This window comes from Macaca mulatta, chromosome 7 (assembly GCF_049350105.2).
Source record: "Macaca mulatta isolate MMU2019108-1 chromosome 7, T2T-MMU8v2.0, whole genome shotgun sequence".
NCBI lineage: Eukaryota > Metazoa > Chordata > Mammalia > Primates > Cercopithecidae > Macaca > Macaca mulatta.
In genome coordinates this window covers 32,847,029-32,874,599 of record NC_133412.1, presented here as the reverse complement: position 1 = coordinate 32,874,599, position 27,571 = coordinate 32,847,029, and the positions used below count along the sequence as shown (strand labels likewise).

Sequence of the window (27,571 nt, the reverse complement as noted above, 5' to 3'; positions counted from 1 at the left end):
ACCCCAAACCTCAGCATCATACAATATACCCAGGTAGCATACCTGCACAGGTATTCCCTGAATCTAAAATAAAAGTTGAAAATAAAAGCCAGACGTGGTGGCTGACATCTGTAATCCCAGCACTTTGGGAGGCCGAGGCAGGCGGATCACAAGGTCAGGAGTTCGAGACCAGCTTGGCCAACATGGTGGAACCCCGTCTCTACTAAAAATACAAAAATTAGCTGGGCGTGGTGGCGCGTGCCTATAATCCTAGCTACTCGGGAGGCTAAAGCAGGAGAATCTCTTGAACCAAGGAGTTGGAGGTTGCAGTGAGCCAAGACATGCCACTGCACTCCAGCTTGGTGACAGAGCGAGACTCCATCTCAAGAAAAAAAAAATGGCAAGGGACATACATGGAAAAGGAAATAAATATGATTTTTTTTTTTTTTTTGAAATGGAGTCTTGCTTTGTCACCCAGGCTGGGGCGCAATGGCGCAATCTCGGCTCACTGCAAGCACCGCCTCCCGGGTTCAAGCGATTCTCATGCCTCACCCTCCCAGGTAGCTGGGACTACAGGTGCCCGCCACCAGCCCGGCTAATTTTATTTTTAGTAGAGACGGGGTTTCAGCATATTGGTCCAGCTAGTCTTGAACTCCTGATCTGCCTGCCTCTGCCTCCCAAAGTGCTAGGATTGCAGGCATGAGCCACTGTCCCTGGCCAAAATACATATGATTTTTGAATATACATTATAGATAAATGAAAGTTTATACATGGTAAGATGTGGGGAAAAGAGAGATCAGACTGTTACTGTGACTGTGTAGAAAAGGAAGACATAAGAAACTCCTGTACCCTGAACAATTGTTTTGCTCTGAGATGCTGTTAATCTGTAACTTTGCCCCAACCTTGAGCTCACAGAAACATGTATTGTATTGTATGGAAGCAAGGTTTAAGGGATCTAGGGCTGTGCAGGATGTGCCTTGTTAACAGTATGTTTACAGGCAGTATGCTGGGTAAAAGTCTTAGCCATTCTCCATTCTTGAGTAACCAGGGGCACAATGCACTGCGGAAAGCCCCAGGGACCTCTGCCCAGGAAAGCCGGATATTGTCCAAGGTTTCTCCCCACTGAGATATTCTGAGATATGGCCTCGTGGGATGGGAAAGAACTGACCGTCCTCCAGCCCGACACCCGTGAAGGGTCTGTTTTGGAGGACTAGTAAAAGAGGAAGGCCTCTGTCTCCTGCCTGCCCCTGGGAACTGAATGTCTCGGTATAAAACCCGATTGTACATTTGTTCTATTCTAGGATAGGAGAAAATCCGCCCTGTGGCGGGAGGCAAGATGTGTTGGCAGCAATGCTGCTCTGTTACTCTTTACTCCACTGAGATGTTTGGATAGAGAAAAGCATAAATCTGGCCTATGTGCACATCCAGGCATAATACCTTCCCTTGAACTTATTTGTGACACAGATTCCGTTGCTCACATGTTTTCTTCCTGACCTTCTTCCTACTATCACCCTGTTCTCCTGCCGCATTCCCCTTGTTGAGATAGTGAAAACAGTAATCAATAAATACTGAGGGAACTCAGAGACCGGTGCCGGTGTGGGTCTTCCGTATGCTGAGCGCTGGTCCCCTGGGCCCACTGTTCTTTCTCTATACTTTGGCTCTGTGTCTTATTTCTTTTCTCAATCTCTCGTCCCACCTGATGAGCAATACCCACAGATGTGGAGGGGCTGGCCCCCTTCAGTAAGGTAAATGAAAGTGAATGAAAATATGACCATTTTGCATCCTCTGGTGAATCAACGGACCTAGGCTTTGATTATCAGTGGTGGTTTATGTAGGGAAAGAATTCTAAGATGACCACCAAGATGTCCCATCCTGCTAGTGTACCTCCCTGTTTAATGCTCAGTACTGTGAATTTGATGGATTTTAATCCCTTGATTGGGCTATGTCATATGGCACAGTTCACCTTGAGATAGGGAGATTAACTGGGTGGACCTGATCTAATTACATGAACCTTCTAAGAGCAAAGGGTTCTCTATGGCTGGTTCAGGAAGAAGAAATCAGAGACTTGAAGCACAAGGATTTGATACACATTGAAAGCAGAAAGAGTCATGAATCAAGGAATGTGGGTGGTCTCTAGGAGATAAGAGCTGACAGCCAGCAAGGAAAGTAGAATGTTAATCCTACAACCACAGGAAACTGAATTTGGCTACGGACAAGAATGATGAACTTGTAAGCAGATTTCCCTCAGAGCCTCAAGACAAGAACTCACCCTACTGATACCTTGATATCCTGAGCAGAGAACCCAGCCCAATTTCTGATTTGTGAACTACAGACTGAGAGATTATAAATGGTTTTAAAATTTATTTTTAATTCAGATAAAATTCATATGATGTAAAATTCACCATTTAAACTATCTTAGAGTGGACATTTCAGTGGTTTTTAGTAAGGTGCTAAAAAGTCACTACTTTCTTTGTTTCTGTCTTTTGCGACACTTGTGCCTTGCATGGCCTCAGGACAGGCATGGCCACCAGAACCCCTGGGCTGCGGAGCTGTTCCACGTCTCTGTTCTGGCCGCTAGGAGCAGAGGAGCTCTGAGCAGTCAGAGCTTTAGAGGACTTTACCCACCACTTTCTAATTCTGTATTAGTTTCCATTGCCTCAGAAAGATACCGTGTAACTCCCAATTCCCTCCTTTTCCTCTTGGGCTGGCAACTACTAATCTGTTTTTTGTCTCTAAAGATTTTCTGATTCTGGACATTTCCTATAAATGGAATCATGCAACATGTGGCTTTTTGTGTCTGGCTTCTTTTACTTAGCATAACATTTTCAAGGTTCATCCATGTTGTAGCATGTATCAATACTTCATTCCTTTTTATAGCTGAGGAATGTTTCATTGTATAGATATACCATTTTGTATATCCATTCACTCGTTGATGGACATTTGGGTTGTTCCTACTTTTTTGGCTATTACAAATAATACTGCTAAAAATGTTGTACAAGTTTTTGTGCAAAGAAATTTTCAGTTGTCTTGGATATATACCTAGGAGAGGAATTGCTGGATCATATGGTAACTTTATGTTTTACATTTTTGAGGAACTGCCAAACTGTTTTCCACGTGGCTGTACCATTTTACATTCCCGCGTGCAAAGTATGAGGGATCCAGTTTCTCCATATCTTTGCCAATGCTTGTTATTATTTGTCTTTTTGATGACAGCCATCCCAGTGTTATCTCATTGTGGTTTTAATTTGTATTTTTTATAATGACTATTGGTGCTGAGCATCTTTTCATGTGTTTCTTCGCCATTTGTATATATTTGGAGAAATGTCTGTTCAAAACCTTTGGCTGGGTGAGGGATAAAAGACTACACATCGGGTACGGTGTACACGGCTCGGGTGATAGGTACACCAAAATCTCAGAAATCTCCATAAAGAATTTATTCGTGGCTGGGCATGGTGGCTCACGTCTGTAATCCTAACACTTTGGGAGGACGAGGCAGGCAGATCACAAGGTCAGGAGTTCGAGACCAGCCTGACTAACGTGGTGAAACCACATCTCTACTAAAAATACAAAAATTAGCTGGGCGTGGTGGCACACACCTGTAATCCCAGCTACTCATGAGGCTAGGGCAGGAGAATCGCTTGAATCCGGGAGGCGGAGGTTGCAGTGAACTGAGATTGTGCCACTGCACTCCAGCTTGGGCGACAGAACGAGTCTCCGTCTCAAAAAAAAAAAAAAAAAAAAAAAAAAGAATTTATTCATGTAACCAACCAAACACCATCTCCTCCCTAAAAACATATTGAAATAAAAGATACATTTGGAAAAAGAAAAAAGAAAAGAACAAAACAAAAACAAAACCTTTGGCCGTTTTTCAGTTAGGTTGTTTTCTTTGAGTTGTAAGAATTATTTATATATTCTGGATACTACACTCTTATCAGAGTCTTATTATTTTCTCCCTCTGTGTGGGTTGTCTTTTCACTTTTGTGGTAGTGTTCTTTGATGAAAAACTTTCACCAAAAGTTTTTAATTTTGATGAAGTGCAATTTATGTTTTTTTCTTGTTTCTTGTGCTTTGGTGTTATAATTAAGAAACTTGGCTAATCCAAGGTCATGATGCTCTCCCTCCGGCTCCCCCTCTGATAGGCCCCAGTGTGTGTTGTTCCCTGCAATGTATCCATGTGTTCTCATTGTTCAGCTCCCACTTGTAAATGAGAACATGCAGTGTTTTTTGTTTGTTTGTTTGTTTTCTTTTTGCATTAGTTTGCTGAGGGTAACAGCTTACAGCTCCATCCATGTCTCCGCCAAGGACATGTTCTCATTCCTTTTATTGACTGTATAGTATTACATGGTGTGTATATACCACATTTTCTTTATCATTGATGAGCATTTGGATTGATTCTATGTCTTTGTTGTTGTGAATAGTGCTGCAGTGAACATAGGCGTGGATTTTTTTTTTTTCTTTTGAGATGGAATCTTGCTCTGTCACTGAGGCTGGAGTGCAATGGCACAATCTCAGCTTACTGCAACCTCTGCCTCCCAGGTTCAAGTGATTCTTTCCCCTCAGCCTCCTGAGTAGCCAGGATTACAGGCACGCACCATCATGCCCAGTTAATTTTTGTATTTTTGTAAAGACAGGGTTTCACCATGTTAGCCAGGTTTGTCTTGAACTCCTGACCTCGGGTGATCCACCTGCCTCATCCTCCCAAAGTGCTGGAATTACAGGCATGAGCCACCACACTCAGCCAATGTGGATGTATTTTTATAGCAGAATGATTTATATTCCTTTGGGTCTATATCCAGGAAAGGGATTGCTGGGTCCAATGGTATTTCTGCCTCTAGATCTTTGAGGAATCACCACACTTTCTTCCATAGTGGTTGAACTAATTTATTCTCCCACCAACAGTGTAAAAGCGTTCCTTTTTCTCCGCAACCTCGCCAGCATCTGTTGTTTCTTGACTTTTATAATCGCCATTCTGACTGATGTGAGATGGTATCTCATTGTGGTTTTGATATGCATATCTCTAATGATCAGTGATGTTGAGGTTTTTTTCATGTTTGTTGGCTACATAAATGTAATTTTTTGAGAAGTGTCTGTTCATGTCCTTTGCCCACTTTTTAATGGGGTTGGTCGTTTGTTTCTTGTAAATTTGTTTAAGTTCCTTGTAGACTCTGGATATTAGACTTTTGTCAGAAGGCAAAAATTTTCTCTTATTCTGTAGGTTGTTCACTCTGATGATAGTTTCTTTTGCTGCGTAGAAGCTCTTTAGTTTAGATCCCATTTGTCAATTTTTGCAATTACTTTTGGAGTTTTCACCATGAAATCTTTGCCCTTGCCTATGTCCTGAATGATATTGCCTAGATTTTCTTTTAGGGTTTTTATCATTTTGGGTTTACATTTAAGTCTTAATCATCCTGAGTTAATTTTTGTACAAGGTGTGAGGAAGGTGATATGGTTTAGCTTTGTGTCCCTATGCAAATCTCATCTTGAACTGTAAACCCCAGGTATTAAGGGAGGAAGCTGGTGGGAAGCAATTGGATTATGGGGGTGGTTTCCCCCATGCTATTATTGTGATACAAGTGAGTTCTCAGGAGAGCTGATGGTTTTATAAGTGTTTGGCAAGTTCCTCCTTTGCTCACTCTTCTTTCTCCTGCCACTTTGTGAAGAAGGTGCCTGCTTCCCCTTCTGCCATAATTGTGTTTCCTGAGGCCTCCATGGCCATGTGGAAATATGAGTCAATTAAACCTGTTTCCTTTATAAATTACCATCTCAAGGAAATTCTTTATAGCAATGTGAGAAGGGACTAATACAGAAGGGGTCCAGTTTCAGTTTTCTGCATATGGCTAGCCAGTTCTACCATCACCACTTATTAAATAATCTATTCCCTATTGCAAGTTTTTGTCAGGTTTGTCAAAGATCAGATGGTTGTAGGTGTGCGGTCTTATTTCTGAGTTCTCTCTTCTGTTCCATTGTTCTGTGTGTCTGTTTTTGTATCAGTACCATGCTGTTTTGGTTACTGTAGCCTAGTAGTATTGTTTGAAGCTAGGTAGTGTGATGCCTCCACCTTTGTTCTTTTGGCTTGGGATTGTCTTGGCTATTTGGGCTATTTTCTGGTTCCATATGAATTTTAAAGTAGTGGGGTTTCTTTCTTTCTTTCTTTGTTTTTGAGATGGAGTCTTGCTCTGTCGCCCAGGCTGGAGTGCAGTGGCATGATCTCAGCTCACTGAAACACAGGTTCAAGCAATTTTCCTGCCTCAGCTTCCTAAGTAGCTGGGTCTGCAGGTGTGTGCCACCATGCCTGGCTAATTTTTGTATTTTTTAGTAGAGACAGGATTTTACCATGTTGGCCAGGCTGGTCTTGAACTCCTGACCTCACAATCTGCCCAGCTCAGTCTCCCAAAGTGCTGGGATTATAGGTGTGAGCCACCATGCCCAGCTAGTAGTGTTTTCTAATTCTGTGAAGAATGTAAATGGTATTTTGATGGGAATAGCATCAAGTCTATAAATTACTTTGGGCAGTATGGCCATTTTCACAATATTGATTCTTCCTATCCATGAGGATGGAATGTTTTTCTATTTGTTTGTGTCCTCTCTTATTTCCTTGAGCAGTGGTTTGTAGTTCTCCTTGAAGAGGTCCTTTACGTCCCTTGTTAGCTGTATTCCTAGGTAGTTCATTCTCTTTGTAGCAATTGTGAATGGGAGTTCACTCATGATTTCATTCTTTGCTTGGTTGTTGGTGTATAGTAATGCTAGCAATTTTTGCACACTGATTTTATATCCTGAGACTTTGCTGAAGTTGCTTATCAGCTTAAGAAGCTTTTGAGCTGCGATGATGGGGTTTTCTAGATATAGGATCATGTCATCTACTAACAAAGATAATTTGACTTATTCTCATCCTATTTGAATACGCTTTCTTTCTTTCTCTTGCCTGATTGCCCTGACCAGAACTTTCAATACTGTGTTTAATAGGAGTGGTGAGAGAGAGCATCCTTGTCTTGTGCCAGTTTTCAAGCAGAATGCTTCCAGCTTTTGCCCATTCAGTATGATAATTGGCTATGGGTTTGTCATTTATGGTTATTATTATTTTGAGGTATATTTGTTAAATACCTAGTTTATTGAGTCTTCAACATGCAGTGGTGTTAAATTTTATTGAAGGCCTGTTCTGCATCTACTGAGATAATCATGTGCTTTTGTCTTAGTTCTGTTTATGAATTATATTTATTGATTTGCATCTGTTGAATCAAGCTTGCATTCTCACCGATTAGGCCAAAATGATCGTGGTGGGTAAGCTTTTTGATGTGCTACTGGATTTGGTTTGCCAGTATTTTATTGAGGGTTTTTGCATCAATGTTCATCAGGAATATTGGCCTGAAGTTTTCTCTTTTTGCTTTGTCTCTGCTGGGTTTTGATATCAGGATGGTGCTAGCCTCCTAAAAATGAGTTAGGAAGGAGTCCCTCCTTTTCATTTCTTTGGAACAGTTTCAGTTGTACCTCTGGTAGAATTCAGCTGAAAATCTATCTGTTCCTGGGCTTCTTTGGGTTGGTAGGCTATTTATTACTGCCTTAATTTCAGAACTTGTTACTATTCTTCAATTCACTTTCTTCCTGGTTCAGTCTTGGGAGGGCATATGTGCCTAGGAATTTATTTATTCCAGTTTTTTTTTTTTTTAGTATATGTACATAGAGGTGCTTATAATACTCTCTGGTGATTGTATTTCTGTATTGTATTTCTGTGAGGTCAGTGGTGGTATACCCCTTTTCATTTCTGATTGTATCTATTTGATTCTTTTTTCTTCTTTATTAGTCTAGCTAGCAGTCTATTTTATTTTTTCAAATTACCAACCTGGATTTATTTATTTTTTTAAGAGTTTTTTGTGTCTCTGTCTCCTTCAGTTCTGCTCTGATTTTGCTTATTTCTTTTCTTCTGCTAGCTTTGGGGTTTATTTGCCCTTGGTTCTCTAGTTCTTTTAGTTGTGATATTAGCTTGTTAACTTGAGATATTTCTAGCTTTTTGATGTGGGCATTTAGTGCTATAAATGTCCCTCTTAACACTACTTTAGCTGCATCCCAGAGATTCTGGTACGTTCTCTCTTTGTTCTCATTAGTTTCAAAGAACTTCTTGATTTCTGTGTTAATTTCATTATTTACCCAGGAGTCATTCAGGAGCACATTGTTCAGTTTTCATGTAGTTGTGTGGTTTTCAGTGAATTTCTTTTTTTTTTTTTTTTTTTTTTGAGACAGAGTCTCGCTCTGTCGCCCAGGCTGGAGTGCAGTGGTGGGATCTCAGCTCACTGCAAGCTCCACCTCCCGGGTTTACACCATTCTCCTGCCTCAGCCTCCCAAGTAGCTGGGACTACAGGCGCCTGCCACCTCGCCCGGCTAGTTTTTTTTGTATTTTTTAGTAGAGACGGGGTTTCACCGGGTTAGCCAGGATGGTCTCGATCTCCTGACCTCGTGATCCGCCCATCTCGGCCTCCCAAAGTGCTGGGATTACAGGCTTGAGCCACTGCGCCTGGCCTTCAGTGAATTTCTTAGTTTTGAGTTCTAATTTGATTGTGCTGTGGTCTGAGAGACTGTTATGATTTCAGTTCTTTTGCATTTGCTAAGGAGTATTTTCCTTCCGATTGTGATCAATTTTAGAGTAAGTGCCATGTGGCGATGAAAAGAATGTAAATCTTGTTGTTTTTGGGTGGAAAATTCTGTATATATCTATCAGGTCCTCTTGACCCAGAGCTGAGTGCGGGTCCTGAATATCTTTGTTAATTTTCTGTCTTGATGATCTGTCTAATATTGTCAGTAAAATGTTAAAGTCTCCCAGTATTATTTTGTGGGAGTCTGAGTCTCTTTGTGGGTCTCTAAGAACTTGCTGTATGAATCCGGGTGCTCCTGTGTTGGGTGCAGATGTATTTAGGATAGTTAGCCATTCTTGTTGAATTGAACTTTTTACCATTATGTAAGGCCCTTTTTTGATCTCTGTTGGTTTAAAGTCTGTCTTGTCAGAAACTAGTATTGCAACCCCTGCTTTTTTCTGTTTTTCATTTGCTTGATAAATTTTCCTCCATCCTTTTATTTTGAGCCTATGTGTGTCTTTGCACATGAGATGCGTCTCTCAAAGACAGCATAACGATGGATCTTAACTCTTTATCCAGCTTGCCATTCTGTGTCTTAATTGGGGCATTTACTCCATTTATATTTAAGGTTAATATTGTTAATATGTGAATTTGATCCTGTCGTCATGATGTTAGCTGGTTAATTTGCAGGCTTGTTTATATGGTTGCTTCATAGTGTCATTGGTCATGTACCTCAGTGTTTTTGTACTGGCTGGTAACAGTTTTTCCTTTCCATATTTAGTGCTTCCTTCAAGAGCTCTTGCAAGGCACCACCACCCAGTGGTGACGAATTCCCTCAGCATTTGCTTATCTGAAAACGATCTTATTCCTCCTTTGCTTAAAAGCTTAGTTTGGTTGGATATGAAATTCTTGGTTGGGAATTTTTTCTTTAAGAATGTTGAACATTGGCCCCCAATCCCTTGTGGCTTGTAGGGTTTCTGCTGAGAGGTCTACTGTTTGTCTGACTGGTTTCCCTTTGTAGGTGACCTGGCCTTTCGCTCTGGTGGCCCATAACATTTTTTTTTTTCATTTTGACCTCGGAGAATCTGATGATTATGTGTCTTGGTGTTGATCTCTTGTGCAGTATTTTACGGGGGTTCTCTGGATTTCCTGACTTTGAATGTTGGCCTATCTTGCTAGGTTGAGGATGTTCTCCTGGATGATATCCAGAAGTATGTTTTCCAACTTGGTTCCATTCTCCCCATCTTTTTCAGGGACACCAATGAGTTGTAGATTTATTCTCTACATAATTCCATATTCCTTGGAGGTTTAGTTCATTCCTTTTTCTCTATTCTTGTCTGCCTCTCTTATTTCAGAGTGATTATCTTTGAGCTCTGAGATTCTTTCCTTCACTTGGTCTATTCTGCTGTTGATACTTGTGATTGCATCATGAGGTTGTCATGTTGTGTTTTTCAGCTCCATCAGATCAGTTATATTCCTCTTTAAACTGGCTATTCTGGTTATCAGCACCTGTATTGTTTTATCATGATTCTTACCTTCTTTGCATTGGGTTACAGCATGCTTCTTTAGCTCAGTGAAATTCATTATTACTGACCTTCTGGCATCTACTTCTGTCAATTCAGCCAATCTCAGCCTCAGCCCAGTTCTTTTTTTTTTTTTTTTTTTTTTTTTGACAGAGTCTCGCTCTGTCGCCCAGACTGGAGTGCAGTGGCGCAATCTCAGCTCACTGCAAGCTCCACCTCCTGGGTTCACGCCATTCTCCCACCTCAGCCTCCCGAGTAACAGGGACTACAGGTGCCTGCCACCACCCCCAGATAATTTTTTTTGTATTTTTAGTAGAGACGGGGTTTCACTGTGTCAGCCAGGATGGACTCGATCTCCTGACCTCGTAATGTGCCCACCTTGGCCTCCCAAAGTGCTGGGATTACAGGCTTGAGCCACCACACCCGGCTGCCTCAGCCCTGTTCGGTGCCCTGGCTGGAGAAGTGTTGTGATCATTAGGAGGAGAAGAGGCAGTTTTTTTGAGTTTTCAGCATTTTTGTGTTGATTCTTTTTCATCTTTTTGGGCTTATCTACCTTTGATCTTTAAGATTGCTGACCTTGAATGGGATTTTTGTGGCGTCTTTTTGTTGATATTGTTGTTGTCATTGCTTCTGTTTGTTTGTTTTTCTTTTAACATTCAGGCCCCTCTTCTGTAGGACTGCTGCAGTTTGCTGGGGGTCTGCTCCTGACCCTAGTTGCCTCAATTTTTCCTGTACCTGGAGATATTACCAGTGAAGGCTGTGTAACAGCAAAGGTGGCAGCCTGCTCCTTCCTCTAGCAGCTCCATCTCAGGGCAGTCCTGACCTGTTGCTGGCTTGAGTGCTCCTGTAGGAGGTGTCTGGAGACTCCTGTTCAGAGGTTTCACCACTGTCTAGGGGCTGGGCACGGTAGCTCACACCTGTAATCCCAGTACTTTGGGAGGCCGAGGTGGGTGGATCACTTGAGGTCAGGAGTTTGAGACCAGCCTGGCCAACATGGCAAAGCCCCATCTGTACAAGAAAAAACAAAACAAAATTAGTGGTGGTGGCAAGTGGTGGTGGTGGCAAGTGCCTGTAATTCCAGCCAATCAGGAGGCTGACGGGGGAGGATTGCTTGATCCCAGGAGGCAGAGATTGCAGTGAGCCAAGGCCATGCCACTGCACTCCAGCCTGGGCAATGGAATAAGACTCCTTCTCAGAAAAAAAAAAAAAAAAAGAAAAAGAAAAGAAGCAGTCTGGCTGCTTTTTGATAGAGCAGGTGTGCTGCACTGGGGGAATCCTTCTTTGTCCAGAATGCCTAGACTCTTCAGAGCCAGCAGGTAGGAAACACTGAGTTGACTGAACTGCAGAGATAGCGGCTGCCCCTTTCCCCATAGGCTCCATCCTGGGGAGAGATCAGAGTTCTGCCTGTATAACCCTGCCTGGAAATTCTCACAGGGAGGCCCTGCTCTGTGAGAAGGGATGGATCAGGGTCCCACTTAAGGAAGTAGTCTGGCCATGATCTGGCACAGCAGCTGTGCTGCATTGCAGAGGACTCCCCTTTGTCCAGACTGCCTGGACTCCCCAGAGCCAGCAGGCTAGAACAGCTGAGTCAACTGAACTGCAGAGATGGCGGCCACCCCTTCCCCAGGAACTTGTTCTGTCTCAGCCAGTCTCCAGTCTGTTGCTGCTGGCTGGCTGGAATTCCAAGTCAATGGATCTTAACTTGGGAGTGCCATGGAAGTGCGGTCTGCAGAACAATGCTGCTTGGCTCCCTGGATTCAGCCCCCTTCCTAGGCAATGTATGGGTGGATCTCCTGCCTCGCAGGATTCTTTTTCATCTTTGCAAGGATTTCTGGGGCTGGAGTATGTAAAACTCCTGGGTCTGTGTGTGTGTGCCTGAGTGGCTGCTCTCCTGAGACTCTGCATGCACAGCTCTGTTTATTGGACCCAAGGCCCTGGTGGCATGGGCTCACAAGGGGATCTCCTGATCCATGAGTTGCAAAGATCCGTGGGAGAAGCATTGTTTCCTGGATGGGGTCACACACTCACTGCTTCCCTTGACTGGAGGTGGGGCATTTTTTCTTTGGCTCTGTGCCGCTCCTGGGTGGGCAGTTGCCCTACCGCATTTTTCTTCATTCTCTGTGGGTCAAGTTATTCATTTGGTCAGTCCTAGAGTGAGAACCTGGATATTTCAGTTGAAGGTGCTTTATTCACTCACCATTTTCATTCTTCTCCCTGAGAGCCATGGACCACGTTTTTTTTTTTTTTTTTTTTTAGACAGAGTCTTGGTCTGTTGCCCAGGCTGGAGTACAGTGGCGCGATCTCAGCCTACTGGAACCTCTGCGTTCCAGATTCAGGCAATTCTCCCCGCTTTAGCCTCCCAAGTAGCTGGGATTATAGGTGCCTGCCATTACAGCTGGCTAATTTTTGTATTTTTAGTGGAGATGGGGTTTTGCCGTGTTTGCCAGGCTGGTCTCGAACTCCTGACCTCAAGTGATCTGCCCGCCTCGGCCACCCAAAGTGTTGGGATTACCAGCATGATGAGCCACTGTGCCTGGCCTGCAGCTGCCTCTAATCAGCCGTGTTGGCCCCTTCTCAGTATTAGATTTTTGTCAAATGCTTTTCTGCATCTGTTGAAATGATCATGTGTATTTCTTTTCATTCTATTAATATGGCATATTAAATTGATTTAATATGCTAAATCAACCTTCCATTTCTGGGAAAAATCTCACTTTGTCGTGATGTATTATCCTTTGAATATTCTGCTGCATTTGTTTTGCTAGTATTTTGTTGAGAATTTTTGCATCTGTGTTCTTTTAGATGGGGTCTTGCTTTGTTGCCCAGGCTGGAGTGCACTGGCATGTTCACAGCTCACTGCAGCCTCTAACTCCTGAGCTCAAGAGATCCTCCCACCTCAGCCTCCTTAGTAGCTGGGACCACAGGCATGTGCCACCATACCTGGCTAATTTTTTTTTTTAATTTTAATTTTAATGTAGAGATGGAATCTCACTGTGTTTTCCAGGCTGGTCTCAAACTCTTGGGCTCAAGCAATCCCCCGCCTCAGCCTCTTAAAGTGTTGGGATTATAGGCATGAGCCACCACACTCGGCCACATCTGTATTCTTAAGAGATGTCGGTTTGTAGTTTTTTTGGGTTTTTTTCCCTTGTGATGTTTTTGGCTTTGGTATCAAAGTAATATTGGCCCAATAGAATGAGTTAGGAAGTGTTCCCTCTGCTTCTGTTTAAGTGGACATTGTTTTAAGTGGCCAACCAAGTATGTGGTAATTTGTTATACAACATAAGAAAATTAATACAACTGCTAAAGAAAATCAACTAGAAATGAGGTGCCTTCTAATGGAAGAACAGACCATCACCTATGGAGCAGCCTTGCAAAAAATAGAAATCTGAATCTGATCAAGTCTAGACCAGGGATCCCCAACCCCTGGGCCATGGACTGGTGCTAGTCCATGCCCTGTTAGGAGCCAGGCCACACAGCAAGAGGTGAGTGACTGGTGAGCGAGCATTACTGCCTGAGCTCCGCCTCCTGACAGATCAGCAGCAGCATTAGATTCTCATAGGAGGGTGAACCCTATTGTGAACTGTGCATGCGAGGGATCGAGATTGTGCGTTCCTTATGGGAATCTAATGCCTGATGATCTGAGGTGGAACAGTTTCATTCCACAACCATCCCTGCCTCCCATCCCCAACCACTGGTCCCTGGTGTCAAAAAGGTTGGGGATCACTGGTCTAGACCCAATATCAATTTGTAGGAAATAAGGAACATGTTAAACTATGTCAGTCAGCAAATATAATCAGCAAAATCCAGATATATCAAACATTCCAGGCTAGAAAACATAAATCACACCTGCAACTGAATGTAATATAGTTTGTAATATAATTTTATATAAGGAATTAAACAGGTGTTGAAAAACCAAAAAAGCAAAAAGTGAGGTAGCATGGACAGTAACTGCAGGAAGCAACTTCCACATCTGGGACTTAGTGAACAAAGAAAAGAAGTTGGGGTTATGAGAACCTAGAGGATTGGAAGAGAAACCCCTTAGAGCTTGGACTCAGACTTGGAGATTGAGGTGCTGCCCAGCTGGTATTAATACCTCTGAGAGAACATGTTGAAGCTGGTTTGGGGAGTGGGATGAACTACCAGTGCCAGAGAGAAAGCCTGTTGGGATGATAGAGATAAGAAGACTAAGCAGACACGAGGAGCAGCAATTCCGTATCACCTCCCCTGGCCTTCAAGTATCCCTCTAGAGCTCCCGTTGGAAGACCCTAGCAAAAGAAAAATGTAGTTTGCAAAGTCCCAGTCCCAGTGTCACTAAGAGGGGTTGGAGCTAAAAGACAATAGCTTAATAATTGGAACAATAATCAATCTGGTTCTTTCACTTAATACATTGCAAGGAAAAAACAGTGATGGAAGGAAGTATATCAATTAAAAGACATGTCAAACCAGTTGTAATCTATTGACCATATTTGGATCCCAATCTAAACAAACCATATAGATATTATGAGATATTTGGATTGGGTATGAGATAATATGAAGGATTATTGTTAATTTCTATAGTGGCTAGAATGGCATTGTACTTTTTTTCAGTTCCTAGTTTTTAGAAATACTTTCTGAAATATTTACCGATAAAATGATGTCTGAAATTTTTTTCAAAGTAGTACTGGATGGAGCAAGGTGAAGGTGGTGTTGAAAACACAAGATTGAACATGAATTGATGGTTATTAGGGCTGGCTGATAGGCATATGGGGTTAATTTTATTCTTCTCTGTATGTTGTATATGTTCAGAATTCTCCATAATAAAATGTTTCTTAAAGCTGAAAAAATTCCTTTCATAAACTTTCTTTAACCTCTTAAATTGATAGTCAAGCTTTTGCTTTCCTTGATCATATACTGTTGAGAAAGCAATATTTGGAAACATTGTTGCATTTTTAACAATATCTTTAAGAATTAAAAGGCACTGCCGGGCGCGGTGGCTCACGCCTGTAATCCCAGCACTTTGGGAGGCCGAGGCGGGCGGATCACAAGGTCAGGAGATCGAGACCACGGTGAAACCCCGTCTCTACTAAAAAATACAAAAAATTAGCCGGGCGCGGTTGTGGGCGCCTGTAGTCCCAGCTACTCGGGAGGCTGAGGCAGGAGAATGGCGTGAACCCGGGAGGCGGAGCTTGCAGTGAGCCGAGATCGCGCCACTGCACTCCAGCCTGGGCGACAGAGCGAGACTCCGTCTCAAAAAAAAAAAAAAAAAAAAAAAGAATTAAAAGGCACATACCTTTGATGCCATAATTCTGGTTCTAGGAACTACTTGTAAATCTCTCTGAAGGCATTTATACATGGATTTTTGTTGGAAACAACTTAAACTCTCATCATTATGGGGGGGACTAGTTTAATGAATCATAGTGTAGTCACACTGTAGAATACTACTCAGTTATTAGAGAATAAAGAAGTTCTAAATAGAGTGATATGGAATGATCTGCAAATAAGAAAGCATTTGTGTTCTTTCTGCCAAAAAAGAATATTGTACTTGAATATATCTAGATTATCTTTGGAAAGGTAGACCAGAAACTAATAATAGTGGTGGCCTCTGAGACAGGGAACCAGATTACTAAAGGTTTTAGAGTGAGAGAGAGACTTTGCTTTTTCACTGAAAGAATGATAAATATGGGAGCAGGGATGAATGGCTATATCTGGCTGAAACTATGGGAAAGACTTTTTTTGAAAAATAAAGATAATGAAAGCTTAGTATTTCTCTTGTCTAACAAAAATAGAAAACATTAACAGGTAAATATAATAGATATTACTGTGAGATATAAAATAACTTTACTTACAAGTGGGAAATATTATCTGAATTTTTTTTTTAGGTGGTGATAGTGGACTGGATGGGTTAGGAGGACCAGGTGTACAACTAGGAAGCCCAGATAAGAAAAAACGCAAGGCAAATACACAGGTAAACTGATATTTTCTTTAATAACAGTTTTTCTTTCTAGTATGATCAGGCTGATGAGGTAAATTTAAACTTGGTCATAAGTTTTGTTTTCTATTCAAGTGATTGTACTTTCAGTCATTCATTGTACTTTCAATCAATCATTCAAGTGATGGTACTTTCTTTTTTTTTGAGGTAGATTCTTGCTCTGTTGCCAGGCTGGAGTGTAGTGGGGTGATCTCAGCTCACTGCAACCTCCGCCTCCCAGGTTGAAGCAATTCTCCTGACTCAGCCTCCCAAGTAGCTGGGATTACTAAAGGCAAGCGCCACCATGCCCAGCTAATTTTTGTATTTTTGGTAGAGACAGAGTCTCACCATGTTGGTCAGGATGGTCTCAATCTCTTCACCTTGTGATCCACCCGCCTCGGCCTCCCAAAGTGCTAGGATTACAAGCATAATTACAACCGTGCCCGGCTGTACTTTTTGTTTGTTTGTTTAAGTCTGTAACTAGTGGCTATTGTCGGACTATCGTGGCTATTGTCGGACTATCGGCATAGAGTAGATATTGCACAAAGGAAGTGTGGGCAAATTAAAATGCTTGTTCTTAAAGAGGCTGGGCGTGGTGGCTCACGCCTATAATCCCAGCACTTTGGGAGGCCAAGGTGGGTGAATTACTTGAGGCCAGGAATTTGAGACCAGACTGGCCAACATGGGGAAAGCCCCTCTTTACTAAAAATATAAAATTAGCCAGGTGTGGTGGCACACTTCTGTAATCCCAGCTATTCGCGAGGCTGAGGCATGAGAATTGCTTGAACCTGGAAGGTAGAGGTTGCCATGAGCTGAGATCGCACCACTGCCCTCCAGCCTTGGTGACAGCGTGAGACTCTGTCTCAAAAAAAATTATAATTAAAATGCTTGTTCTTAAATCTAATGTAAAAGTTTTTCAAGGGCATGAATGCCTGTAGTTCTATTAAAAGATTTAAAAATATATAGTAACAATTTTAACCTGAAGTAATTGTTCAACTATAATAGTAATTTAGTATTATGTGCATATCACGAAGCAATCATGATGGAGGCCTTTGTTATAATTTTCGATTATAACAAGCAATTATACATATAGGCTCTCATGGTTTTATTCTTTATAAATTTGAATGATAAAGGCTCTTTTTATGATAAAGGCTACTAGTAAGTTTGTGTGTACAGATTACTGATCTTTTGATCATTTTGACCACCATCTGTTAAACTTGCAGTGTGACTAAAACTGGCAGTTTATTTTTTCAGTTTGAGGCCCAGAGCTTAATGTTTTGGGAATACTTTAATTGTATCTCCCTGAAGTTAAGCTAGGGGAAAAACTTAGATTCTGATTGTTGTTATTTAATTTTGTGACTGTTTGGTGTATGAAAGGTGTTTTAGGTTAGACTGCTTTAGTATTTAAGTGAAAGATTCCAGAGTTATAGGTAAGCATATTAAATGAAAATTAGGATAATGAAGCTTCTTTTGAAAGTTAAATACTTTTGGGGTTTGAAGTTACAATGGATTTGAGCTCAGAAAATCATACTTTATTTTCTTTCGTAAATGAAATAAACCTAAAATTTTTATCAGCAAGTATAATTAAATGTAAACATTAGTCATAACTGAAAGGTCAAGTGAAGATAATAAATGTTTATAACAACACTGCAAGAGAAATTTGACTAATACTGGGTTCACAGGTATTAAGGTAACAGGACAATTTTAATAACATATTTGATCAAAAACATGTATTTTACTTTACATTTTCATTTCAGGGACCTTCTTTTCCTCCATTGTCTGAGTATGCTCCACCACCGAATCCAAACTCTGACCATCTAGTGGCTGCTAATCCATTTGATGACAACTATAATACTATTTCCTATAAACCACTACCTTCATCAAATCCATATCTTGGCCCTGGTTATCCTGGCTTTGGAGGCTATAGTACATTCAGAATGCCACCTCACGTTCCCCCAAGAATGTCTTCCCCATACTGTGGTCCTTACTCACTCAGGAACCAGCCACACCCATTTCCTCAGAATCCTCTGGGCATGGGTTTTAATCGACCTCATGCTTTTACATTTGGGCCACATGATAATTCAAGTTTCGGTAACCCATCTTATAATAATGCACTAAGTCAGAATGTCAACATGCCTAATCAACATTTTAGACAAAGTCCTGCTGAAAATTTCAGTCAGATTCCTCCACAGAACGCTAGCCAAGTTTCTAACCCTGATTTGGCATCCAATTTTGTTCCTGGAAATAATTCAAATTTTACATCTCCATTAGAATCTAATCATTCTTTTATTCCTCCCCCAAACACTTTTGGTCAAGCAAAAGCACCTCCCCCAAAACAAGACTTTCCTCAAGGAGCAACCAAAAACACTAATCAAAATTCCTCTGCTCATCCACCTCACTTGAATATGGATGACACAGTGAATCAGAGTAATATTGAATTAAAAAATGTTAATCGAAGCAATGCAGTAAATCAAGAGAACAGCCGTTCAAGTAGCACTGAAGCCACAAACAATAACCATGCAAATGGGACGCAGAATAAGCCACGACAACCAAGAGGTGCAGCAGATGCCTGCACCACTGAAAAAAGCAATAAATCTTCTCTTCACCCAAACCGTCATGGCCATTCATCTTCTGACCCAGTGTATCCTTGTGGAATTTGTACAAACGAGGTGAATGATGATCAGGATGCCATCTTATGTGAGGCCTCTTGTCAGAAATGGTTTCATCGGATCTGTACTGGAATGACTGAAACAGCTTATGGCCTCTTAACTGCAGAAGCATCTGCAGTATGGGGCTGTGATACCTGTATGGCTGACAAAGATGTCCAGTTAATGCGTACTAGAGAAACTTTCGGTCCATCTGCAGTGGGCAGTGATGCTTAATCACAGGCATTAACTAAAGTGGGTTTATTTTCCTGTGTATTGCGAAAGTTCATTGACACAGGATTTTAATGTTTTACATTATTTTTTTAAATGCATACACAAAAACATTATTTACTTAGTTTTTATTAATAATTCACTCATACTAGAGCAAATTTTTTATTGTCTTTGCTTGCTGTCTTAAATGAGAATAATGTATATGGGGGTGCTTTAGAAGCATTTATAAATAAATGTTAGTTGTTGTTATTTATCACAAACATAAAAGCCTCTTGAAACTTCAAAATAATATATAATAAATGTAGGCAAGTTTTAACTTTTAAAAGTTAGAATCATTGAAATACGTGTATTTCATTGCTGAACTTTGGTTGTACCATATTAAAGATTTAGTTCAAAAAGTTTATCAAGGATTCACTTAACACGTCTTCACAACATAATATATGTAACTGTAACATGGGGGAAAGCATACATTTTTATGGATTAAAAAAATAATAGTATGACACCAGATTCCTCCTCCACTAGGGTCTTTGGAATTAATTAGTTTCATATTTTCAAGTGAGTTTTCAGGATATCTGTTTGTACAGATACAAGACAGATCTTAGCATATAGTAAATTCTCAGTAAGTATTGTTGATTAACTTGTGGATGGTACCACATGAAATTGCTAATATTAGATCAGTTGAAAATTGACTGCAATTAGTAAAGTTGGCGTAATGTATGTCCCAGTTGTGCTATTTAGAATTATGATAGTATTATGCTCCTACTTTTCTTTGATATTGAGTTGTTTTGTTATTGTTTATTGTTTTCTAGAGGAATACTATAGTATCCACAGAAGAATTGTGAATACTTTTTGTATAATTTTGAACTGGGACATATTGCAAATGAGGAAGGTAGAAACATCCATTTGGCCTTAGAGGGCTCTGCTAGTAAAAGAACTACTCAGTGGTGGTTTGAAAAATCTTGTTCTAGGGATCTGGATATCAAAAATGAACCTTAGGGGAGATCAAAATCCATTTTAAACAAAGATCAATTAAGAGCCAAAGTGAAATCTAACTCGCAAACAACAATTTGAAGCCTTGCAGAAGACTTAAGGAGCTCCCACTGTGACTGGGGGAAAGTATAAAAATGGACCTGAGAGTACCCTCTTGAGGGATGATCAAGAATGGAGACAGTTGGAGGTGTGCTCATTAAGATTCAAAACAGCAGAAATCCATTTTTGGAGCAGTTTCTAACCTGTGGCCAAAAAAAAAAAAAAAGTATACTGTTTGACAGCTAATGACAATTTATACAATCGTTGGAGGCTGGTAAATCTCCCTAATATGTTGCCACCATTATCATTGCAACCAAAAAAAATTCTGAAGATTGTGTGGTGATCTACGAAGGAGATAAATAATTACTATTATTTAAACCCAAGTGAGACAATGATGGCAGCAGCATATTGTCAAGAAATTTAAATTATGCATGAAAAATGTGATTTAAAAACAATGTCCTTTGGGTAACACACAAGAACCTACACTTTTAAGACAAGGACTCGACCTCACATGTCAGAAGCTACTAAAGCAAAAGTTAAGTGACTTGGGCTATGAAATTTTGTCATGTCCATTTTAGTCACTGGACCTTTATTCCATGGACTACTGTCTTTACCATTTGGAGCTTTTTCTAAGAAACAGTGCATTCCCCAATTGAGATGAAGTAACTGGAAGATGTGAACAATTTATACAGCCTAACAAATGATGAATTTTTTAAAAGTTAAACCTTTAATATTCTGTTGGAAGAAAACTATTCATGCTCCTGATGCATATTTTGATTGAATAAAACTTATTTTTTTAAATACAGTGTTTTAATTTTGACCTACAAAAACAGCAATTTCATATGGTACAAGGTAATATAAGGTTTTCTCCATTTACCCTTGACTAGTTAGAGATGAGTACAAAATATTTTCAGTAGTTGTAAAATATTTATCTTTACAGTTTTGGGAAACAAAATGATACAAACTATACTTCTAGGTACTCCTTTGTGTGAAAACTTTACCAGTTGAAGCAGGTTAAAATGCAGTATTTTGGGCTGACAGACATTTGATGGTGTTCACTAGCATACTTGAAGATCTCATCTTACTTGGAATTTTTGTTATACATACTTCTCTAAATGTTTAAGAACCTGGTTATGTTGCTCCTGAAAGTTTAATGTGTGCTGATTTTTAATAAATGATGCACTGCATGCTATATGCCTAGTTGTAGCATCAGATCATGATTTGTTATTACCCTGAATAGAGCTAGATATTTTGAGTAGAACTTTCCAGTGTTCTCAGGAGTTAACACTTTACATGGTAGTACTTGAGTTGTGATCATTACTAAAATCGATTATGCAGTTTCTTAAACTCTTTATTTCTTTAAGTTTCAGTAGTTAACTGTTTTTGTGAAAATGAAATAACCTCTCCAAGCTAGTCTAACAGTATTTGTTATGCAATATAATTCATTTTCTATTTCCACATAGTTGTTTTTAAAAACCTACAAACAGGTGAATTTTTATTCAGGTGTTTAGGTCTTCAAAGCACCTTACTTAAATAAGAATCTGTAAATATTCAGAAGAAAAACTCATGGTTCATTCTGACAGTGAATCATAGCCAAGCTGTAATCATGCTGATGAATAGTGTTCATGTGTTTGAAATAATTTTCTTCCTAGTTCTACATTTGTCTCTAAGTAATGCTAAGTCAAAAGTTATATAGATGCTTTTGGATGGAAAAAGTGATGAAATATAAGAATAGCCAGATGATAGTTTGTCTGAAGAAGGCTGTTATACAAACTGAAATGGCTTCTTAGGACAAATGATAAGCTGCCTTCAACTTAAAAAATATGCAGTGATGGAAAAAAACACAAGTGGAATTGTACCTTTTTTATTTCTTTCCTTCACTGAAAGTCCTCATCTTACACACACACACACACACACACACACACACACACACACACACACACACACACACACTGTCTCTCTCTCACACTCACACACTCTCTTTCTCTGACATCCTTGAGTTTTGCTGAAGTTCAACCTGGCTAACTATGAGCATCTAGGTTTACTCACCAAAGCCAGGTTATTGACAGAAAGGTGGTTTTTTTGTTTTGTTTTGTTTTGTTTTGTTTTGTTTTTGAGCCATCTTGCTCTGTTGCGCAGGCTGGAGTGCAGTGATGAGATGTCAGCTCACTGCAACATCTGCCTCCCTGGTTCAAGCTATTCTCCTGCCTCAGCCTCCTGAGTAGCTAGGATTACAGTTGCTCACCATCACACCCGGCTAATTTTTATATTTTTAGTAGAGACGGGGTTTACTATGTTGACCAGGCTGGTCTCAAACTCCTGACCTCAAGTGATCTGTCCTCCTCAGCCTCCCAAAGTGCTAGGATTACAGGCGTGAGCCACCACATCCGGCCAAGACAGAAATATTTTTAAAGCATCAGTTTCTTTCTCAGAACTTGATTTGCTCATGCACTAGAGAATTTCTGGTCCACATGCTTCTAGGTGTTACTCGATTCACTAATACTGAAACAGCTTAGCTTGTGAAAGATAAATTGTTCTTCAGATAGAGTGCTTAGAATTAGATTTGTGATCAGTGTTTTCCTTTTGTGTGAAATACTTTAGAGTACTGCTATTATGATTCTTGTTATTCAAATTAGAAGGTTATATACATAAAACTGAAGATTTTCTAGTACTAGTACTTATTCTTCATAAACACAGTGTGCAGAAATCTAGTTTTTTGGTGGTTTGTTTTAGATTCCAAACTCTGCCTAGTGGCAGAAAAACCTCTTAATAGTATGGGTCATCATGAAATCTGCCAACTTTAATCCAAATAAGTATCAAGAGTCTTCATTCAATATTCTTTCAAACTTGTTTGTCTTGAACAAATTAGAGTTTTAGCACTTATTGTTCAATGTACTATAGTAATTGTATTTAATAGTAAGAAAATATATAAGCAATGATTTTTTAAAAGGGAATTCTCAAGAGTTTTGGATTTCTTTCTGCAGTGCATAGAGGTTTCATATGCATGAACATTCGTGCTGTTTTATATTTTTTTCAATTAAAAAAAATTTAAAAGCATCCAGGCTCCCAAAGTTCATTTGTAAATAGTGGCTTGGAACTCTGCGCAATAGGGAAGCTCCTAAAGGCTCATTTAGACCATAATCTAGTTAATAGTATCATGCTGAGCTCTCAGTTTTCTTTAGAAAACCAATCGATCAATGTAGGAGGGAGAAAGAAGCAGAGGTCTTGTCTTTTTCCTGATGTGATTAGGAGGTTAAGTCCTTTGGTGTGGGTTTCTTTGTATTTGCCCCCTTACCATGCTGAACTCTGGTGAAATGTATAAGCAGGCTTGGCTTTTCCTTTCCTGGATGCTCTGTGCTTCAACATTTTATATCTTTCCTCCCATCAGAAATCCTGTGTCTTTGTGTGACAGTAGTTGGCTAGACTTTAAGAGAAAAGCATTTTCTACTAAGGTATGAACGAAGATAGTGGGAAAAGTGTCATTAAATTTCTTTCTTAAAAAAGGATGTTTATTAAGAATGAATCTTTACTATCTAACATTTCAGACAATATGACCACATTTCAGATACCATGAAAGCAGTACGTTTAGTGAATTAGCTGGTACTGTCTGAAGGTACATCCAATTTCCTTTAGGTTGTTGTGACTTTGCACAGCTTCCTCTCCTCTAATTCTGAATTTAGAGATTTTCTTCTCATTTCTAATTTTTAGTAGCTTATTGTTCTATCCAGTAGAGCATTATAAAAGTCAAATCTGCATCTTCCAACTTGTGGTACAGTGATGGGAATTTGGAAGCACCCCTGGAGCAAAGAGGCTAGGGATAGCATTAGCATCTCCCAAGACAAGTGGTGTAGGGGAAATGAAGGAAAGACCGTGGCCATATATACGCCAGGCGTTAATATATCAGAGGCTGCCTGTATTTAATTTAAAACTTTTGATGAAACTCAATGGATAAGCATCTTTGTCTTATTTGTCAATAATACATTACTTGCAATTATATTAAAACTTATTCTAAATACCTGTACCTTTCTTGTTCTGTAGATGTGTAGATGATGTTGCTTGTTTGTCAAAATATTATCTTTTATAAAAGAAAGTCCTGCTTCTTATCATGATGTATGTGACTTAAATGATTGTTTCATATTAAAACTATTTCTTCCTTATGTACTGTTTACATATACCTCTTTTTGGGATATTAGTTCAGTACTTTTATACAAATCTGAGTGTGTTCCACATTGGTGACATGTATTTTTGCAGTAACTTTTTGTTTTGTTCTTAGAGCATGTCTAAAGTAACACATGCACTAGTGCTGTGGTCTGTGGCAAAATTACTGTAATTCAAATTGGAAAAAAAAATGTTTCCAGACTTTGTCCAACATTTATTCCTATGGCAAAGGAAATTACTATGTAATACTAATTATTTCTTATGCTGGTATGTTTTAAGCTACTCTATGAAGTATGTGAAACATCAATATTTACGGATTAATAGATGGCCTGATGTCTTTCAAATGGGAGAGGAGTAAATTTTAGTGTTACCAACTCATGACATTTGTAATACAATAACTCTTAAAATTTTTATTTTCCACTTACAGGTATAATTTACTAAGTAATTACCTTAAATGGTAGTGCATGTTAGGATTTTTTAGCCCATACTACTAAAATTATATAGTCACTTTGAAATTATGCTGATATTTCCCAGCCAAAAAAGACATCATTCACTCCCTCATAACCAAAATAAGTAGCACTGTAATGTTTATCTTCATTTATTAAGACATGATGAAGATACCATAAGACTCCTCTAATTTACCTGGAATTTTTAACCATTGATTCAAGGACTTGAGTGCTGTTTACTTTGTACTACCTGATGAAAGGATTTGGTAATAAAGGTTATAATCAAGATTTTAAAGAAAAATGTTCAATCTTGAAGGCAAAGTTTTAAGCTTTTTATTTTAGAGGTGTTTACTTAAGAATAGTAATTTAAAAGCATTCTTGTTTTGTCATTAAGACAAGTACCCAAAAGAATTGTAATAAGTAATACTTGGCCAATGCAAATTTGTATATTTGAAATTATACACTTGAAAGAAAAAAATGAATGCTTGTGAGTGCTTAAACTGGGTATCTTTTTAAAAATTCAAATTCTAGACATATCAGTTTAAATTATCCTGAATACGGTTTTACTATATCAGTGATGTATATTACAAAATGTCTACCTGTGTTATGTTAATGATATCTCTATGCTGCGTCATATTTGGCATGGTTATGGTATATTTTGTACTTTTGATTGTCGACTATTGATAGGATTGATATAGCAATAAATCTGATTCAGTCCTAATATTTTTTAAAATGCTAGGTACCATACTGTATCATAATCCTATTACATTTGACTTGAATGCCCCAAATTTTCATAGTTCTATATTTTATGTTAAAAATTTAGTATTACATGTTAGGGATTTATTTTTGTCTGCTATTTTCACATACATTCTTTTAGAACTGGATCTGTTTCTATTTAGATCATAGAAGTCTAAAGAAGTATTATTAATTCACGAACTGCTTTGTGGAAACATTTAAATAAAGTATGAAATGACTAGATTACCCCAAATTGTTTATTTTTTTATGTGGTTAATGACCAGGTTACAGTTTTCAGACAAATAAAATTGGCTTGATAACTGATGGAATATAGTAGATAATGGAAAGTTTGACTCTGTAAGGGCCTCCAAGTGTTAAACAAATACATTCTCAGTTCTGAATTACTTCATAGGAACTACTTAAATAACGGCAAGCCAGACTCCTTTTTCTTTTTGAGATACTTAACACAATTTGCCTCTTCTGATCCCAATCCCTTCTTCCCCCAAAACTATGCTAGAATTTAAAATTGGAGGAGTTTAATTTGTCATCTACATTTTAGTTTTTTTATTCTATAGATAAGTAATAAGACAAGTAGATGTTCTGCTGTCAAGACAGTCCATGTTATTGTTGGCCATTCTTTTCAGGGATAATGCTTCATGTCATTTGTGCATTGTATAAAGAATGTTGTTTATCAGTATATAGACCTACTATTAGTAGAAATGATGTATGGCAGGCTTTCTTGAATAATATGTATTGTAAGTTTGTTTCCTATAGTGTTATTATGCTTCCGATTCTTTTAAATAAAGCTAGTTTTTAAAGAGAAAAAGAACTTTTTTAAGCGTTTGACTTTCATCAGGACAAGTAGGTGTAAGAATCTTGGCTTTGGGTGGGAGATGTCCAATATCACATCAAGCAGGGAATAGCCTACAATTTATCAGTGTGATTTTATACTGAAGAGAGAACCAGTATTTTTAATCATATATATTTTTATTTTTGCTGTATATATATATTGCTGTATATATATTTTTTTTTCTGTGAAGTCTATTCAGAAAACGGAGTCCTGGATTTCCTTCAGAAATTATGAGCATGACATATCTACTTTGATTTTAACAATTTGGGACTTCAGTTCTGTTAGTAAAAATTATCTGGAGAAGAGTTTTACAACTTCAGCAGCTTAATGATCCCTGGGGCAGAGACATCATTGTAGCAAATATTAAGAACAGACTTGCAGCCAGGCGCAGTGGCTCATGCCTGTAATCCCAGCACTTTGGAAGGCCAAAGTGGGTATATCATCTGAGGTCAGGAGTTAGAGACCAGCCTGGCCAAGATGGTGAAACTCTGTCTCTACTAAAAATACAAAAATCAGCCAACCGTGGTGGTACACGCCTGTAATTCCAGCTACTCGGGAGGCTGAGGCACGAGAATCGCTTGAGTCCAGGAGGCAGAGGTTGCAGTGACAGTGAGCTGAGTTTGTGCCACGGCACTCCAGCCTGGGCAACAGAGCGAGACTCGTGAGACTCTGTCTCAAAAAAAAAAAAAAAGCAACTTTCTTGAATGATAAGACCTCTAAAGTTTGCTTGAAACAATCATCAGTTGCCTTGAGTCTGTTACACAAAAAGAGGCTGAACAAAATAATGTGTCAACTGATGAAAGCTCGGCATTATAGGTAAGAAGTGATGAGATGAAATTATCTCAAGATAAAATTTAAATGCATGACATTTCAAATTTAATAGGAAAAAATATGTGTATCTTGCTGAAGGAGAGAGAAGAAATATATAGAGAGAATTCTTATCAAATAACATTAATTGATGCTCTAAGTTACTCCCTCTATTTTAAACATATAGCAGTGATAAATATGAAAAGATAAAATTGAACTCAAAACCACGCTAAATCCAAGGACAGGTAATATTGTACAGAAAGAAAGTATGAGCCATGGTGAAGCAGCAGCCTGCCTGACTCTGAGTTCACAAGCAGAAACTTGCAGTCAGAAATTCTAATCTGACAAGGTAATGAGGTCTAAACATTTTAAAACATGAGATGCAATAACAGTGCTGAAAGGGAAATATATAGCTTTAGATTATTTTTAAGCTCAAAGTATAATGAGCTAAGTATTGATCTCAAGAGAATACGAAAACAACAACAAAAAACTTGAAAGTAGAAGGAAGGAAATAATAGGAAATGAAATAGGAAAACACTAGAAGGAATAATAAGACCATAAATAGGTTATTTAAAAAATAAAGAGGCCCGGAGCGGTGGCTGACACCTGTAATTCCACGCTTTGAGAGGCTGAGGTGGGAGGATCACTTGAGCCCAGGAG

The 27,571-nt window shown here is 39.2% G+C and overlaps 1 protein-coding gene across 1 annotated transcript in view; it reads left to right on the top strand.

The window, feature by feature from the left end:
* Positions 1-20,716, top strand: part of PYGO1 (pygopus family PHD finger 1) — a 43,062-nt gene extending 22,346 nt beyond the window's left edge. Inside the window, exons 2-3 of the mRNA XM_015142296.3 lie at positions 15,922-16,007; positions 17,768-20,716. Of these exons, the coding sequence (XP_014997782.2) occupies positions 15,922-16,007; positions 17,768-18,892 (1,211 nt within the window). The 3' untranslated portion in view covers positions 18,893-20,716. The remainder of the gene's footprint in view (positions 1-15,921; positions 16,008-17,767) is intronic.
* Positions 20,717-27,571: the final 6,855 nt, after the last annotated feature.